Below are 19,385 nucleotides of genomic sequence, written 5' to 3' on the forward strand. Positions count from 1 at the left end.
CTCCACCTTTGCTTTGGGCTTTAGAGAGCTGGTCCACTAACTACTCTGATCCACTTGATGACACTGGGAAAATAGACACTGTGCCCATTGTAAGTGAAAAAGCTAAGGAAGGCTCAGAGAGGGAAAGAGGGGATCTTCCAGATGTCAGACCCCGTGATGGGTGCTTTACCCATTGCTTCATAACAGCCCTTCGAAGTGGATAATGTTGCTCCCACTACAGGTGTGGACGTTGAGGCCCAGCAAGGCCAGGTGACTTTCCTAATGATACGCTGTTAATGTGATGGAGGCCCACTTCTCTGACTCTGTACCGCCTCGTTTTGTTACAGTACAAAAGGGGGGGGCCAAGGGCAACTGAGGCAATATACTATTACCCAAAAGGAACACCCCAGGTTCGTTACGTCCACCACCAGGGGAAAGACTTCTCTCAATGCCACAGATCAGTGAAAAGGAAAGGAATTTATTATTCATTTGAAATAACATGAACTAAAGTTACCCACAAATGCACACAGTCCTCCCAGCACCCTCCACGTGGCAAAAGGGAGCACTTCCAAAGCCTCGGGGTCCTGACTCTCACCCAAGCTTCATGGTCCCAACCAAGACACCAAAGCCGCGTGGTCCTAAACAGACACGTGGTCCCAAAAAGAGAGATGCCCAGTGGCTGCTGTGCCTCGTTTAAATCCCAGCGCTAATCTTCCTTTGCAGCCCCATTTCCAGCTCCTCTCACAATTGGCCACAGCTGCCAGCATTCTGGGCAGGTGTGGCCTTGTGGTGTGGTGATCTCCAAGCTCTTCTGGACCCTCTTACAAATCCCTATTTGGGGCTCCCCTCTTGGCTGCACCCTGTTACAGTTTCCCCTCCGCATTGTGCGGCTGCTGCTATTTACAACTTCTCGACAAGGTATTGAAATGATAACTGTAGCCTCACAGCTGTCCTTCTGCATCATCCTTTCATGGTGCTCTCCAAAGAGACCTACCAGCTGAGCAAGTCCAAGCACCTCTGTGCCTCAGTTTCCTCGTCTGTAAAATTGGAGGTAAGAGTCCCTACATCTAAGGGTGTTAAAATCTTTGTTGAAAGTATTAAATGAGATCTTGTCTTTAGAGCACTTAGTCCCTGTGAAGCCCTCAGTAACTGCTCATTCGTACTGTGTTTGGAAATGGCAGTGGGTCCCTATTCATAATACCAGTCAATCCCCTTTATACCAAATCAAATGAAAACACAAAGAAACTGTATTACTTTTTCTAGTTTTATTATGAAAACACACAGAATCATCTGCATTATCTGATACCCACAATAGCAGAGAAACAGTGGTAGTGGGCCATCCCCACAGGGGATAAGTGTCCTTTGGCAAAACCAACATAATTACAGAAGTAATAACAAATACAATAATACAGCACATAATAAAGATTAAATTAAGAGAAGGCACGGAGACTTCTGAAAGGAGTGGCGAACGTGGAGAGGGCGCGTCTCACGGAGAGGCATCAGGCTCAGGTGCCTTCTCCAGAGACCTGGCCCTGCGCCTGGGACGGCTCAGCTCAGCTCAAGGTCGTTCATGTAGTCCTGGACCCAGGACTCACTGGGGTTGGCGCAGATGTGTTTGTTCCTTCTGGTTTCGAATCTGTGGAAAGAGGAGCGGATAGATGAGAATCGCATGGGAGCTTGTCTGTGGTAGATCCTCCCTCTGCTTGACCACACTTCGTGCTGGACAGCTGCGGTAGGTGGTGGGACCCTTCCTGGGGTCGTACTGGAAATGGGGTCCTTGTAAGTTCCACCCTGGAGTTAGCTGTGGTCTCCAGGTTGCCCAGATTAGGAACCAATGAGTTTATGAGTAATTTTGCTCTGTCTCTCCATTCATTCCCAAGTGCCCCTAGCAATATCTTTTCCACGTGGTCTTCTAAGCATGGTTTAAGAGATCAGCTCACGTTTCCTGTGATAGCTTGCTCTCTCTCTCTCTCTCTCTCTCTCTCTCTCTCTCTCTCTCTCTCTCTCTCTGACCTTCCCTGGTTTTCTAGACTCTGGCTAATTTCCTCCCCAGGAACCCCCCATCTTCTCCCTTGATTCTCACACAGCCTCACACAAGGACTCAACAGGTAATTTCGTAACCTGTTTCTAACTGCTGTCTGGGAGGGCTTCAGCCCTGAGACCTGTCTCCCTACTGCTAGATCCTCCACCCACCCCAAACAAGCCTCTTAGCTAATCCTGCCCTTCCCCTCGCCCCCCAGGGCTTGATACTTACACCACGGCTGGCTGGGAGCAAAGGCTGCTGGTCTCGTAGTAATCCACCACATAGTTACGAGGAATTTTCCGCTGGGTGTAGGAGAAGCAGCAGGCAGTGGGAGGGTCTGAGCCCACTGGAAAGAAAGGCCCAGGTGAGATCGAAGCTCTACACACAGCTGCTCTTTTGGCTTTTAGTTACGGATATTCAAGTGGCATCTCTGTGAAGCTATCAGATCCCCCAATACGGCCCCTTGTATCCAATCCCATCCACCCTGAGTAGGAGTCTTTTTCTGAATACAGGATCCTACGGGAGCATCATGGAGCTGAACTGGGTCTCAGAGCACACATCTAACTCCCTTCATTTAACAGATGGGGAAACTAAGGCACAGAGAGAGAGATGAAATTGCTTAAACAAGCCTCCTGGTTACTATTTCTTAAGAAGACAGGAACTTGAATGTCCTAAACGTCTACTAGACACAAGGTTTAACCACAGGCTACTTAACAATCTTCCAGGCTCCCTTTGTCCCATCCCCAGATGCCACTGTTGGACCAGCCCTGACTGGAAAGATGGGCGCTGCCTACACCATGGCTCCAGAGGTAGCAGCTGAAAGGACACACTTACCTGGTGCCGAGAGCGCTGGAGAGCAGAAGACAGCCCCTAGCACAAGGAGAGAGAGGACAGTCACGCAGAGCTTCATGGTCTTGATGGAGAAGAGGCTTTTCCGGAGCTGAGACAGAACCCAGAAGCTTCAGAACCCTACTGCGCTCTGTACTCATACTGAGTTGGGATCCCCTCTTTATAGGACCTCTGAGGACTGGGACAGAGGTGGGGGCACAGGAGGGCAAGTGGAATTTCCAGGGTAGATGATGTCATGGTGCCAATAGGGAAACTGAAGCTGGCTGACAGCGAGGCCCTCATAGAAGCTTCTCTTCCCCGGGGCGATGTCATCACAGTGGAAAGAAGGAGGGGGAGGGGAGAAATGGGCTGTACCCAAGAGGGAAGTGGTACACCAAAGGCAGTGACAGAGACGGAGGAGACAATTGCAAACCCGAGAGGAAGGATGAAATGTTCACACCTGCTAGATGGGGCTTGTAGACGAGAACCATGCTTCTCTCGGTGGTTGGCACCTCCAGAAGCTGGAGGCTTCGTGTCAGTGTTTCCAGGGTTGCCACAAGCCTGGCCCCAAGAAGGAAGGGAGAGCCAGGAGTCCAGGTCATGTTGCCGGGCCTCCTTCTGCTGGGCTGAGTGACCTTAGTGCCCTACATGTTCTCTTGGGCATAAAGAGTCCAGCACTGAATGTGCAGAAGGACCCCACAGGACAGTAATCTGCTTATCAAACACTTACCATGTGCCAGGCACTGAGCAAGCTGCCTTAGACAATAAATGTCAAATGCTACCCTGACCCTGAACAGAAGTGTGATTATTGCTCAGAGGCAACAAGGACGAAAGAGCAGAGGGGAGTTCACTGATCATCTCAAGGTCCCGATCTTAAGTGGCAGTGCCTAGATTGGAAATGCGATTTTTCTGACTCTAAAACCCACTTTCTATCTAACCCATTGTCACAAATATAGAATGTGACCACAGAGAGAGAAACTGTTGCCCACTAGGGGCTTGGCCACACACAAGGCACCATCTTACTAGGGCTGATTTCAGGAGGGCAGTTGGGGCCAGTCTGCCCTAGAACAAGGAGGGAACAGAGGAGAAAAGAGAAAGCTTTCAGTGTGTTCGCTTGGACAGTAAGAATCAAGCTTGAAAGACTCAAGATAAGGAATGTTCCTTTGTAACTTATGAAGAGATCCCCTCGAACATCTAGCACCTACCTGACACAATGCATAGTCATCCCAATATTATTGACTGTGTTTCCTGTGCTGTACTTTCCATCCCTGTGATTCTTTTATAATGACCAGTCTGTACTTCTTAATCCCTTCACCTTTCCACCTTTGCAGATTATTTAAATGTCTAACCACTATGCTGTACACCTGAGACCAATAGAAAATGATATTGAATGTCAACTGTAATTGAAAAATAAAGGAAAAAAAAAAAGAATGGCCCTCTAGTGTAACCATGGGATTGGATATACTTAGCAACGAGTTCACTATGTTACAGATAAAACATTTAGTCTAAGCATGTAGGTGTTTCCCAGCCATCCTCAGAGAATCCCTCATGTTCACGGACAGCCCTGCCTGGTTTGGCAGCTGCTTTGGGCCGGGGAGGGTGGGAGGGGAGTGAGGGGGCTTCAGCCCTGAGACCTGACACCTATGTGAAGGGGACTTGGGGAAGCTCACAACGGAACACAGTGGAACAGGCAGGGGGCCAGTGAGGGTGATGAGGATGACTGCGTCAAGCTCTCTACCACCTTCAGCTCAACCGCTCTCACCCGCCCTCTCACCCGGCCCCACACTGCTACCTGCCTCTGCTCTGAGAAAGAAGAGTGAAGGGTGAAAACAGGAAACCAGGCCACCTGGTGCTGCTGTAGAGAGGTGGGTGGGGGGCAAAGCAGCATCATGGAGTACTTCAGGGTCACCTAATGCAGTACAATGTCATCCTACCTCACATCACTGCCGCCACCGCCACCTACATGCACTGCCATGCCCACACACATACGAACAGCACTTCTTTCCTCCACCCCTCTGCCCCCATCCTTTTCTTCATGTGAATCTTGCTTTGCCAGCTCTGATCTTCACCAGGACCCCTATCCCCAGCTCTAATGTTCCCTGGTCCCTGGAATCACATGTGCCAGTATCTCTTATGGTCTCTCCTGGTTGGTGGAATTTCATTGTCATATATCAATGACCTTCCTTTAAGGGAAAGAGTGTGTCCTGTGTTCCCTGGGACTTACACAGACTTGACTTTTCATGCCATTTCCACCCAACCCAATTTAGAAGTCATCTGCTTTTTTGTCAGGGAAGGCAGAGCAGAACAGAGCTCTCAGTCTATCTATGTTGTTGGCAGTGAAAGAAATAACTGTCCCTGAGATGGAATAAAGTAATGTCACATCAGGTAGAAACAAAACATCAGACCATCTCTCAGCTATCGACGGACAGTTCCAAATCAAGTCTAAATCCCACTGTGTGCTACGGAGGAGCCCTTGGCAGGGAGCACTCTGCCTACATGAGTGGGGTGTGCTGATCTTCAAACTATGGAGGGATTTTGAAGATGCCTGCTCTGGGGCATTAGGAGAATGATACCAGATAATAAGAATGGGTGATGAGTCTTCATGGAGCCACACCATGGGTCTGACTGTTGGCTGTTGCTTCATAGCCTTGGTTTGTTCTTTGGCTCATGGAGGAAACATGATTTGTTCATGAAGGTCCCAACAATAATGCTGTGTCACATGAGTGAAATTCCACACCAAGTGTACAAAGGGCTTGTGCCAGTATGTTTAGCTAAATCAGTGGCCTCCGAGATTTATACATTGAGGACATGTCTAAGTAATAAGTGATAGAGAATGATCATAAATGCCTCCTAAATGCACAACAGCAAAAAAGTCCTCATCTTCTCTAGAGAACCTTCCCTGACCTCTCCTCCTACTGAATTCTACATCTCTTTCTGGGCTCCTACAGCTCCTGAGCCACCTCCACCCATCACCTGTAATATATCTGCTTGCCTCCCACGTTGGAAAGTGAGCTCCTTGATGCAGAAAACATGTTGTGCTTATCTCTGTGTACACAGCAGGTGTTCAATAAACACTTGTTTAGTAAGTGTCCAGAGGCAGCCCAAACTACCACTTTTAGGGGAATGGGGTGTGGTAGGTAAGAGGGACTCAGGATGAAAGCTCCATTTAGTTAAGTGAAGTGAGAATAAACCAGGCATCCTGAAATTCTATTCAAAATGTGATTCCCCAGCCCTGATGAGATGAAAATTCCCCTCCTTTCCCTGCTCAAAACCCACATACCCAGTAGTTTCATTTTAAAGGATACTATTCTAGGACTTAAGTCTTTCCAGCTCAGGGGTGTGAGAAGTGACAGCAGGAATTAACCATGGTTCCAGGAAGTTCCAAATGCATTCTGCATGCCACTCACCCTCTCGGTCCAGGGAAACCTTTTACTTCCCCTCACTCGTGGTAATCTAGAGGTTTCGCCTTCTATACCCTTGGCATGCACTGTGCTCATAACTCCATTCTGAGCACTTTCACATCTGTTTTTTCATTTTGTCCACCCAGCCTCCATAATCTGCTGACAGCACTGGCAACCCCAGCAGTAATATGACCTTGCAAAGACCCTGACACTTTTTTTATGTTCCTTTTTATTTTATTTTATTTATTTTTGTATATTTTGTTGATTATGCTATTATAGTTGTCCCAGTTTTTCCCCTTTTGCCCTCCTCCACCTGGTCCCCCACTTTCCTTCTGCAATCCCCACCTTAGTTCATGTCCATGGGTTGTACATGTAAGTTCTTTGGCTTCTTTATTTGCTATACTCTTCTTAATACCCCCTGTTTATTCTGTACCTACCCAATTATGCTTCTAAATCCCTTTACCTTTCCCCCTCATCCTCCCCCTTTCCCCTCCCAGTTGATAACCTTTCAAATGATCTCCATATCTATGACTCTGTTCCTGTTCTAGCTGTTTGCTTAGTTTTTGTTTTTTAGATTCAGTTGTTGATAGTTGTGAGTTTGTCACCATTTTAATGTTCATAGTTTTGATCTTCTTTTCCTAAATAAGTCTCTTTAACATTTCATTTAAGGACTTGGTGACGATTAACTCCTTAGCTTTACCTTGTCTGGGAAGCACTTTATCTGTCCTTCAACTCTAATTGATAGCTTTGCCAGATAGAGTAAGCTTGGTTGTAGGTCCTTGTTTTTCATCACTGAATGTTTCTTACCAATCCCTTCTAGCCTGCAACGTTTCTTTTGAGAAATCAGCTGACAGGCTTATGGTAACTCCCCTGTAGGTAACTAATTTCTTTAATATTGCTGCTTTTAAGATTATCTCTTATCCCTAACCTTTGGCATTTTAATTATAATGTGTCTTGGTGTGGACCTCATTGGATCCAACTTGTTTGAGAATTTCTGTGCTTCCTGGACTTGTATGTCTATTTCCTTTGCCAAATTAGAGAAGTTTTCTTTCATTATTTTTTCAAATAAGTTTCTAATTTCTTGCTCTTCCTCTTCTCCTTCTGGCATCCTTATGATTCAGATGTTGGCATGTTTGGAGATGTCCCAGAGTCTTCTTAAACTCTCCTTGTTTTCTTGAATTCTTGCTTCTTTATTTTGTTCCGGTTGAATGTTTATTTCTCCTTATGTTCCAAATCATTAATTTGAATCCCAGCTTCCTTTCCTTCACTGTTGGTTTCCTATGGATTTTTCTTTATTCTCCTTAGTAGAACCTTCATTTCTTCCCTTATGCTTTTGTCATATTCAATGAAATCTTTGAGCATTCTGACCACCAGTGTTTTGAACTCTGCATATGATAGCTTGTCTATCTCTGTATCACTTAGTTCTTTTACTGGGACTTCCCAAAAATGTGATGTTTGATTTTTGTAAAAATTTTATTAGCTTTCTTTGTTTTCCATAAAATATACCTGCTCACCATACAAAACTTAGAAAATATAGGAAATCATAAATAAGAGAAATGAAAATTACCCAGCATTTTGTAGTTTTACATTTTATTATTATTACTAATAGTTTTTCTAGAATTAGAATATCTTATTATTGTTACTTTATATTCTTCCCTGTCATTAAAAACTCAAGAGTTAGTTAAAATTAGCATGCATGATATTTCACTGCATGTATATAGCAAAATTTTATACCAAAATTTATATTTAACCATTGTTACTTAGGTTGTCCATTCAGATTGTTCTAGATTTTCTCTATTATAAATTGAGCTGAGACTTGAGGGATAATTAGCCAGGAAAAGAATGTAGGGGTGCGGTTATTCAGGCAAAGAAAAGAGTCATGTACTTTTGAACATGTATAAAATAGATTAATTGAAATATTCAGTAATAATGATAATAGTAACTAATACATAGTGCTCACTATGAGCCAATGATGCTCTACTTTTTTTATAGATGCTAATGTATTTAATCCTGCTAGTATTATCCCCTGCCACATTAGGCAATTAAAACATAGACAGGTAAGTAACACAGTTAATCATCATACATTTGGCAATGGCACCAAAGAGGTCTGGCTGCAGAGTAAATCAGAAAAGAAAAATATGCTTATTATAAAGCATAAAATGCTTATTATAAAGCATTATATGCTTTATGTTAAAAGCTTAACAGCCAAAGTTTTCTAATGATAATGTAAAATGTCTTTTAGTTATATATATTGCATGTATTTTTTTAAAAAAAAGGTTTTATTTATTTGTTTTTAGAGAGAAGGGAAAGGAAGAAAAAAAGAGGGAGAGAAACATTGATTGGTTGCCTCTCACATGTGCCCTGATTGGGATCGAACCCATGACCCAGGCATGTGCCCTGACTAGGAATTAAACCAGTGACCTTTTGCTTTGCAGGATGATGCCCAACCAACTGAGAACCACACCAGTCAGGGCCCATAATATATGTCTTTAAACAGTAGAATCCAAGGGTTTCTCTCTTTTCCTTAGAAAATTAAGGGAATTAACCCTGGCTGGTGTAGCTCAGTGGATTGAGCGCAGGCTGCGAACCAAAGCATCGCAGGTTCGATTCCCAGTCAGGGCACATTGATGTTTCTCTCTCTCTCTCTTTCTCTCTCCCTTTCCTCTCTAAAAATAAATAAATAAAATCTTTTTAAAAATCTTAAAAAAAAAGAAAATTAAGGGAATTAAATAGTGGTTTTCCTTATTTCTTCTAAATATTAATCTCTGCAAATGTCATAGGATGTACCCATGCTTAGAATATGTCACTCCACCCTGTGATTTACAAGAAAGGAAAACTGCCTGGCTGAGTTGACACCTCATTCCTAAGATGCAGAAAAGAGACCTGCACTTTTAAGGAATTACATGGAAGCAGGGGGTTAGTATTGGTTTCCAGGAAGGTTGAAGGTAGCAGGAAATGTGGCCACAGAGGGAGGCAGAGGTCCGGTCACAGATGAGAGGCTTCCATTTCGTGTGAAAACAACGCTGAGTATTTGAAGGATTTTCAGCAGAAAGGGACAGAGACTGATTTGTGCTTTAGCAAAACCACTTTGGATGCTGCGTGATGATGGGGCAGATTTGAGAGAGGCAAACTGGAAGAAGAACTGGTTATTAGGACACTCTTACAGCTTGTTGCCATGATGAGAAATGGTGAGGGCCTGACCTCAGACAGCGGCAGTGGGAAGGGTGAGAAGCAGATACACTCATTTCAAAACACAGTAGAGTCGGTGACTGAATACAGTAGTATCCCCTTATCAGTGAGGGATACATTCCAAGACTCCCAGTGGATGCCCAAAACCTCAGATAGTACTGAGCCCTACATATACTATATATAGCTACAGTAGAAGAATATAGCTTCTTCTATACTATATACTGTTAGTAAAATCAGTGATTTATTCATTCATTTACCAAGTATTTATTAAGCTCCACTATGTGTCAGGCACTGTGGTTATCATTGGAAGTACATAGCTAAATCATGCACACAGTGAAATATAAAACTACCCAATTCTATCTGTGTGATCCTGGGATAATCATTTCACCTGGGAATGTCAATTTACCATGTAGGAAATTTCTAAGACCCTTCATAACCAATTCAACCACCTTAGCCTCCCTCAGATTATTCATTCAACATTTGCAGAGTAAGTGCATGCTTTGCATGTGTTATTTTCCAATTCAAGTAAAAACATGTAAGACAAAGGGCTATTTCCTGGATTTAGGATATATATGGAAAATTTTACATATATAATTACTAAGGTAGAATTTTGTATTCAAAAAGTCACCTTTATTAAAAGAGCAAAATTATAAGAAATAGAGATTATATAAAAAAATTCGTCATGATATTCAGATGGGGCATGACCTTGGCCTGCACCACCCAGGAAACCCCAGGGTCAACATATCCAGTGGACAGCTACAGACCACATTGTGGTGCTCCAGTAGCACCACCACACTGCCCTTTCATAGCTGATCCTCTACGGAGGGTGGAAGTTGGTGGTAAGTGGTCACAGTCAATTGTTGCAGCTGACTGGTCTGGGTAAATCCCTCCCATTGACCTGCCAACAGCAACCAAGGCTCAACTACAAGAGGAGGGTGTACTCAAACCACACAAAGGGTGCACCTTGAGTACCCAGCTGGGTGATAGAGGAGGCTGTGCCACTGGACCCTACAGGACACCTGCTACATTAGGTCACACTACTAAGACATGGAGTCAAAGCAGCTCTACCTTATATATAGAAATAAACACAGAGAGGAAGCCAAAACAAGGAGACAAAGAAACAGGACCCAAATGAGAGAATATATAAAAACTCCAGAAAAAGAGCTAAATGAAATGAAGATAAGCAATCTATCAGATGCAGAGTTCAAACTACTGTTTATAAGGATGCTCAAGGAATTTAGTGGGAACTTCAGCAACATAAAAAAGATTCAGTCAGAAACGAAGGACACACTAATTGAAATAAATAACAATTTACAGGGAAACAAAAGTAGAATGGATGAAGCTGAGAATCAAATCAGTGATTTGGAACATAAGGAAACAAAAAACACCCATGCAGAACAACAAGAAGAAAAAATAATAAAAAAAAATGAGGATAGTACAAGCAGCCTCTGGAACAATTTTAAGAGGTTCAACATTTGCATTGTAGGTGTGCCAGAAGGAGAAGAGAAAGAGCAAGAATTTGGAAATCTGAAAAAAACAGTGAAAGAAAATTTCCCTAATTTGGTGAAGGAAATAGACATGCAGGTCCAGGAAGTTCAGAGAATCCCAATTGTGATGGATGCAAAGAGGCTCACTCCAAGACACATCATTATTAAAAGGCCAAAGGTTAAAGATAAAGAGAGACCCTTAAAAGCAAGAGAAAAGAAATTAGTTACCAGAAAGTTACCAGATGAGAGGAGGGAGGAGGAGAATAGGTGAAGGGGTGAGGGGATTAGGAAGTACAAACAGGTAGTTACAGAATAGCCATGGGGATGTAAAGTACAGTATAGGAAATAGAGTAGCCAAAGAACTTATACTCATGACCCATGGACATAAACAAAGGTGGGGAGATTGCCTGAGGGAGTGAGGGGTACTGGGTGGGGGGCAAAGGAGGAAAATCAGGACAACTATAATAGCATAATCAATAAAATATAATTTAAGAATTCATCATGTTATAATTATCATGTGCTAGGATTTGGTTTAAATCCACCAATGAGACATGGTATAAATTTTATTTGAAGTCAACAGGATATGGTCTAAATTTTTTGAAGAGAAAATTACATAAATAATGCATTATAACACCATGCAATAAGTGCTGTAATCATGGAAGTAGATAAGAAGGTCCATTATCAGAAAGTGGTTGATTCAGCAGTTTCCATTTCCTTCTTCTCACCCTCCCCAATTCATAGAAGCCAGCCCTCAGAAACTGAATCACAAATATGAAAGGAGTTCCTCCCAAGAAATAAATAAGGAAATGCAATTCAGAGTATCGGTTGAGGACTGGGGCAGAGGAAGTGGGGTGAGGAGGAGGCATTGCCTATGACCTAGAGTTTCCAATGAAACAAGTGATAGATGCCATTTTTGGAACTGACTGTAACAAGAGGAGATGCCTGGATGCTGAGGCTTCAGTGAAATTGCCCTGACTGGTGTGCCTCAGTTGGTTGGGCATGGTCCTACAAAGTGAAAGGTCAATGGTTCGATTCCCAGTCAGGACACTTGCCTAGGTTGTAGATTCAGTCCCCAGTTGGGCTCTAGATTAATGTTTTTCTCCCTCTCTTTCTCCCTTCCTTCCCCTCTCTTTGAAAAACAAACAACAAACAAACAAACATTTAAAGCCTCAGTGAAACCAGCCATCCCACCTGATCTTGTCTTTGCTGCACTTCCCTCATGACCAGGATTAGCAATCAAAGGGATGGGATAGAAACACAGCCATGTGCTTTCAGAGAAGCAACTCTATAGACACAGGAAAGACAGAATTCCCAAGGTGTGGTCATACTTTGCTTATGTCTTGTTCCCTCCATTGTTCTAGCCCCTTTTGGGGGATCAAAGCCCTCTGGTTTGGCCCCAATTTACCTTCATCATCCATATTTGCTCCACCACTCCTCAGCTACACTGATGGCTCTCTCCTCCTTCTGAGCCAGCAATTTCGCATCTGTAACTCTGCATCAGCTGGACCTCTGCTGCCAGCCCATCTGTGAATGTTCAAATCCTGTGTAGCTCTCAAGACCCGACCAGAGTTCTTTCCCTTCCATGAAGCCTTCCTCAGTCCTCCCCAGGGATGTCATTGCTTCCTCCTCCTGGCATTCTGAGCTTTCATTTATTTTTCTCCTAGGAATCTTAGCACTTTCTGCTAGTTGCTGTGGTTACCTGTTTATACAGGGTAGGGCAAGAGTAGGTTTACAGTTGTAAGCGTATGAAACACAGAGTTTATTCTTGAATTATTATTTACTAATTACTGCATTATATTCCATATGAACAGTTGTTAACCTGCTTTTGCCTCACTCTGTATATACTCTACCTGCCCCCCACTAGACCTGGGGCATCTAGAGGACGACGATTAAAAAGAACTAAATCTGCCCTGGCTGATGTGGCTCAGTGGATTGAGTGCCCGCTTATGAACCAAAGGGTCGCCGGTTTGATTCCCAGTCAGGGTATATGCCTGGGTTGCAGGTCAGGACCCCAGTGGGGGGCGCACGAGAGGCAACCACACATTGATGTTTCTCTCCCTCTCTTTCTCTCTCCCTTACCTCCTCTAAAAGCAAATAAATAAAATCTTTAAAATAAGTAAATAAATAAAAACTAAATCTATTTCTCATTATATAATGTGATTTATGCTTATTCATTATATAACTATAAAATGATAAGGAATGGAGGAGGAAAAAACATACAGACCTGACTGAGAAAGTGGGCCCTTTCACCCTGCTGAAATGATGAATTAAAAAGAATAAGAAAACTGCTTTGAATTTGGCATTATTTATGTAAATGTCCTATAAGTTCCTTAAAATGGTACAGAGGAATGGAAATCAAAACTTCATTTTAGCAAAGACAGAAACTTTAGTATATTTCTCAAAATTTCCTTTCAAATTAAAATCAAACAATTGACAAGAACCTACTTTCAATCAATATTGTTACTTTAAAACAAAATGTGTTTGTAAACTTGTGAGCTGAATAGGAAAGTAAAAAATGAGAAAGCTCCGGAAAAAGAAAAACAACAAAATCACCCACCTATCTCTCACATATATATAAGACTATTGCTGCATTGGGGCATTTATTTTTGATACTTTTTATTTTTTCTATGCCTAGTATTATATACACATATATATACAATATATGGTTACAATATTTGTCATACATGTATATTTGTACAATCCTTCATCTTGTATAATGTGTACATTTTTTCCTCGTAATTTTTAAATGTTTATTCTGTGACACTTCGTTCAGCTTAAGGGCTTAATAACAAGTAAGCCAGTGGCAATACCATAATTCAGCATTCCTGGCAGAGGAGAATGTAGTCTTCCTTACTTTAGAGCTACAAAGGATGCTGGGTCAGATATATCTTTATGTTTGAAGATGCTTCCATATTTGGATTTGTTTCTTTAGAACTCTTTCCTAGAAATGTATTCTTGGAAAAGTTTATGGGTATAACTATTGTTTAGGCTTCTGGCACATTAACACCCACACCTAATGTATCTTTATGACCCTCAACCAGGGTTCGACCCAGTAACCTGAGTCACTCAGTGACTGTCAGATGAGTGGACCATTGCCAGAATCATGACCTCACACTTCCTTGTCCTCTAGTGGGGATTCCTTAATCCAGTGTCTTCTTCTGAGGGAGGCTGTGCCACCCTCCACAACATCATCACATCCACCCATTCTAGTGGTAGAGCAGCTGAGGAAGCACAGAAGTTTCAGCTCGGTGGGAAGGGCAGAGCTGGAGTGCTCATGTATAGGTCAGTTCCTATGGAACGGGACCAGCTAAGAATAGCCCTGAGTGGAGACACCCTCTTTTTCCTCTTGCTCTTGGGGGAAACCATTTCACTGCAAGAAACCAGAACAAGTCATGAGGTGTGTGCTCACACTTATAGCTCAGAGAAGCTATTCTTGGATATCCTGAGTGCCTGTGGTCACTGGGACGTGAGTTGTGCAACACAATCTGACAGCACTACCGTGCGTAAAAATTTCCCTCCTCACCCCCGGGTTCCATTTCCCCATCCGCCAGGGGGCCTATAAAGAGCAGGGAGATGGCCCTGCACTGTACAGAGACGCAGCCAGCAGCGAGTGCCCACTCCCATCTCTGCCCTCCTGACACTCAAGCTCGCACACCATCTGCTCAGCATCATGAAGGTCTCCGGGGCTGCGCTGGCCGTCCTCCTCTGCACCACGGCCCTCTGCAGCCAGGTCTTCTCGGCACCAGGTGAGTCTGCGCTGTGGCTCTGAGTGTCCCCACTCTCTGGCCACGGTCAGACCACAACCGTCTATTCTTGTGGTCTTGAGAGCCACCGAGAGAAAATAGAGAACTTCCTAAAGGGTTATAAAGCATCTTTGCTTTTTTTTTTCCCTGCAAGACTTTTATTTTCATCTTATGAAGGGGTGTAAACTAGCCTAATCCCCATGTCTGAGAGCCAGGGTGGGATAGGAAAGTAACAGTCCCATTTTATAGGTGGCAAAGTAGGGACCTAAGCCAATGAGTTTGCAAGAGGCAAACCCAGTGCTATCATTCTTCTACTAAGTCATTCTAGGTCTCCCAAGAGCTCTGTTCCTTGGATGTCTTAGGATACATGTCTGAGGTTTCTCTTTCGCTGGGTTTTGACTTCTTGGATCAGACAAAATTTCTTGAAGGGAAATGAGATCAGAGAACAGTCTGCTTGGCTGTCTGCATCACACAGAGAAGGCACCCCGAATGAAGGCTCAAACAGAAAGAAAGATGCAGACAGGAACAAGGACAGAGACAGGGAAGTTTCTGGGCAAATGTGCCCAGTGCCCTCTAGTGCCCTGGTCTCCCGGCCCACGCCCTGAGCAAGGCTGGCTTGGCCCGTGTCCTCCTCAGCCTCTCAGGAACCAGACCCAGATCTCGCCTTTTCTCCTGCACTGTAACTCAGGCTCATTCTGTCCCTTCCTCTCCAGTTGGCGCGGACACCCCGACCGCCTGCTGCTTCTCCTATGCCTCCAAGCCGATTCCGCGTAAATTCATAACCAAGCATTTTGAGACCAGCGGCCAGTGCTCCAATCCCGGCATCATGTAAGTGCCAGCTCTCCTGCCCAGCCCTGGGGAGATGGGGAGGGTGTGGAGCGGGGGGGCACAGACCGGCCAGGGGAGCCATCCCTGGAAGGCCCCATCCTCCAGGACTTCCTATCAACTACGCAGGACCCAGGTCTCCGAGGTGTGACCTGACCTGGCCAGGGGCGGCTTGCCAAGTCAGGGTGGCGGGCTGGTACGGCCCAGAAGGAAGGAAGGGGAAGAAGGAGGCGGCGGCAGCAGCAGGATCCTCGGAGGGGCTCCCTGAGTCAGTGGGAGCAGCTCCCTGGTCTGAGATCGGCAGAGAGTCCTTGAGAGAGTGAGCAGGTCCTGAGCTGCTGGGCAGAGCATGGGGCAGAGGGGCCATGGGCGGGCCCAGAGTTCCCCTGCTGAATTGTTCAGTGTGTAACCTGTCCTCTCCTCTCCACAGCTTCCTAACCAAAAGAGGCCGGGAGGTCTGTGCGGACCCCAGTGAGGCCTGGGTCCAGGAATACGTTGCTGACCTGGAACGGAATGCCTGAGCGGCCTGGAAGCTAAGAGGAACCCAGTGGCCTCGGTGGGCCAATGGGAAGCCGGGCCCGAGCCTTGGAAACACCCCTGCTACCTCCACAGCTACCTCTCCTGTGGGTGGGTTGGCACCCCAACCCACACACTGGGACTCTTCCTAACTTAAATTTCAACTTATTTATACTATTTAATTTTCATAATTTATTTTGAATGCCATGCTGTGTTTGGCACTGTTTGCTCCAAGAGACCTCAAGACGCCCTCCTCACCACCCTCCCCCGCCCCTCTACTTGCACTGCGTTTGATGACAGCTGAGTGGCCGTCATAGTTTGTTCTGGGCGGAGGTGGCGGTAAAGCCGCCACACTGACACATGTGTATGAAATGTTTCTGTTCAGTGCTGTGTTCAGCCCGGAGACATAATAATAAAAATGCTCTTTTAGAAAGTAAACTGGCTTTGAGTTTGGTTTGGTTTATCTGACGAATCAGAGTCACTGGTTGAAAGAAATAATAGGCAAAGGATGGGAAGAGAGGAAGCACAGGGAAGCGGGTGGGCGGGGGGAGGGGGAGAGGGAGAGGGGGCTGCCTCAGGGACGCTCTGCTTCATACCGGAACTCCAGTCCCGGAGCGCCGAAATCACTTGAAACATATAAAAATTATTTGAACATACGAAAGTATTTTATAAATTGAATCATAGTGTACCTGCTTTAGGAAAACTCACTACTCGAATGGATACCATTTAGAAGAGTATTTGTAGTACCTATTTATGATTAATCAAACTTTGTTAATAACAATTAGTAACATTTGATACTCTAAGATTATGTTTATTTAATTTTAGGGAGAGGGGAAGGGAAGGAGAGGGAGAGGCAGAGAAACATCAGTGTGTGAGGAAAAACACCCATTGGTTGTCTCTTGCATGTCCCCAACTAGGGACCAAACCCACATCCCAGGCGTGTGCCCAGACCAGGAATCAAACTAGGGACATTTCACCCTGTGGCATGATGCCCACCCACCTTAGCCACACATGTCAGGGCTAAGCTGAATGCTTTCTATACAGTGAGTATCTGACCCTCACAATGAGAGTATAGCTCATTGACAGAAGAGTAAACTGGGGCTGGGGCTCAGAGAGGGTAAGCAGCTTGGCCTAGATCACACAGCAAATGGTACAACTGAGTTCCAAAACTAGACTTTGTTATAACTACAGACTATGTTCTCTTTTTTTGCCATTTTTATTTTAATTGTTGTTCAAGTGCAGTTTTCTGCCTTTTACTCCCACAGACTATGTCCTTAATCAGTAGCCAAGTTATTTCCCAAAATGCCATCCACCTGTACTCAAATATCAAGCAGTGACTGTTTAAAACCATTCACATCATAATTTTTAGATATGGACCTGGGAACTGATATTTCTACCAAGCCTATCGGGTTTTCCACATGCCTGTTTTCCACATAGGGTACAAGCAGCTGAGGAGCAGAAACAGTCAAATAGGATGCAAACAGGATGTACTCTTCTGAGTACAGTGCATGTCTGTACACAGTAGCAGGTATATTGTACCTTATTTTTTACTTGAATCCATGCTTCACGAAATGAATAGCAAATATTAAGGGGAAACTCTACCAGTGTACATGTGGAGCAGGATTCTGTTGATAGGTTTACTGAGAAAGCCGAGTTATTTAATAGATGGAATTCCTGAGTTACAGTAATAACCACAGGAAGTGTCACTGAGTGAGTGTCCTTTGTCCCAAAGAAGGAAACATTCAAAGGACTCGTGGGAAAACCAAACATGTGTTCATTTTTATGAGCCATGATTATTTCATTTTGTTTGAAAGAATCTAATTTTTATACCCCAAATTTGTTTAGAATTATAGTGATCGAACTCTTTAGGGTACAATTAAACATCCTATTAAGCAAACATTACAATGCACATACTGTTTGACCTGGATATCGCTGGCCCTGATTCCATCACTAGGAATCTATTTTGTAGTAACACTACCAAGGGACAGGAATATGCTGGGTGGAGCAAATGTAGGTTTACAGCTGTTTATGGGGAGAATAATATAATAATTAATAAATAATAATACAAGGATAAACTGTGTTTCACGTACCCACAGCTGTAAGCCTGCTTTGCCCCACCCTGCACTGGCACAAGGATATTCTTTGCAGCATGGTTTGTAAACAGCAAACAAATGGAAGCAACTATCAGCCAAGGATTAAAGCAGCAGAGGACTGAGATGCCCCCAGTGGAATATTCTGCAGTCAGGAAAAAGGATAAACACCTCTACACCTATGGAAAGTGTCCATAATATTATGTGCAAAAGGTATATCTGTTTACATCTAGTATGTGCATACATACTCTACATGTATGCTACAGAACTGGATGTATAAAATGCTATTATTTTTAAAGCCACATATATATATATATTTGCAAAGGCAAATATTTGGAAAGATACATATCAAATAGCTCACTGGTTTCTTAGGGTAAATGGGATTAATACATATTTCTTTTAGGAATAGGTACTTTTCTTTTTCTCTGCACTTTCTAAATTTAATTTCTTTTTCAGTGAGCATGTCTCATTTACCTCTCTGCTCTATCTTACCCTTCCTTCCCCTACCTTTGATGGGTGATACTCTATTCATCAGAACCCTTTTCTGGTTGGATTCTGAGTGGACACAGAGAAGACAGAGCTCAGCTTGGCCATTCATAACGGTCTGTGTGCTGCAGTGGCTCTTATATAGTGAGAGCAATGCAACAAACAAGCCGTCCACCCAAGGCTTCTCCCTCTCCTCTCCCTCTCTGTCTCTCCCTCCAGCTCTCTCTCTCTCTCTCCCTCTCTCTCACACACACACACACACTCCTCCCAGGCAACACTTCACAATCCTCTTCTACGATGAGGGCCACATTCCCCTCGCACCATCACCACCCACACTGTGATACATGTGAAGGCACCATCAGGTGACTGGGAGGAAAAGCCTTTGTCTCCACAGAAGCAGTGAACCTGTTCCCTTCTCTTCCCTTTTGGCCTCCAGCATCGAGGGACAAACAAAACCTGCTCATTTACACTGAATTGTTTCTCAAGGCCCTGCAACCCAAAGCCAAATGAGAAGCTTAAAACATACTCAACATTCCCTCAATACGAGAGCTGTGAACAGAGCGACAGACCGAAGACCATTGTGAGAAAACGGGGAGGATGGAGGTCGCATTGTGAACCTGCACTAGGGCCTTTCAGAGTCACAGATGCGACTGAGATCCCTGGTCAGCATCCTGGTTGGTCTCCCCGCGAAGTGTCCTGTATGGACACATGTATGTGCTGGGGGAGATCCCTCTTTTCAGGGGCTGCCTGCCTCCTGCCCACGTGAGTTAGCAGCCTGGGGTTTGCCTTGGGTGTTGAGCAATTGATAGCCACTTGGG

At 44.3% G+C, this 19,385-nt stretch overlaps 2 protein-coding genes across 2 annotated transcripts; one reads left to right on the forward strand and one right to left on the reverse strand.

Moving 5' to 3' along the window:
- Window positions 1–1,229: 1,229 nt before the first annotated feature.
- LOC123817384 (C-C motif chemokine 4) lies at window positions 1,230–3,147 on the reverse strand. The gene is made up of 3 exons (XM_045837061.1): window positions 2,837–3,147; window positions 2,234–2,348; window positions 1,230–1,615 (listed from the first exon to the last, which is right to left on the reverse strand). Exons 1-3 carry the CDS (start codon window positions 2,910–2,912, stop codon window positions 1,528–1,530), a joined length of 279 nt encoding a protein of 92 aa, XP_045693017.1. The 5' UTR covers window positions 2,913–3,147; the 3' UTR covers window positions 1,230–1,527.
- An 11,369-nt stretch (window positions 3,148–14,516) lies between these two features.
- On the forward strand, window positions 14,517–16,379 carry LOC123817439 (C-C motif chemokine 3-like 1). The gene is made up of 3 exons (XM_045837131.1): window positions 14,517–14,653; window positions 15,364–15,478; window positions 15,906–16,379. The coding sequence occupies exons 1-3, from the start codon at window positions 14,578–14,580 to the stop codon at window positions 15,994–15,996; spliced, it is 282 nt and encodes a 93-aa protein (XP_045693087.1). The 5' UTR covers window positions 14,517–14,577; the 3' UTR covers window positions 15,997–16,379.
- Window positions 16,380–19,385: the final 3,006 nt, after the last annotated feature.

This window comes from Phyllostomus hastatus, unplaced genomic scaffold, assembly GCF_019186645.2.
Source record: "Phyllostomus hastatus isolate PE091 unplaced genomic scaffold, TTU_PhHast_1.1 phas_contig_210, whole genome shotgun sequence".
In the NCBI taxonomy this organism is placed as follows: Eukaryota; Metazoa; Chordata; class Mammalia; order Chiroptera; family Phyllostomidae; genus Phyllostomus; species Phyllostomus hastatus.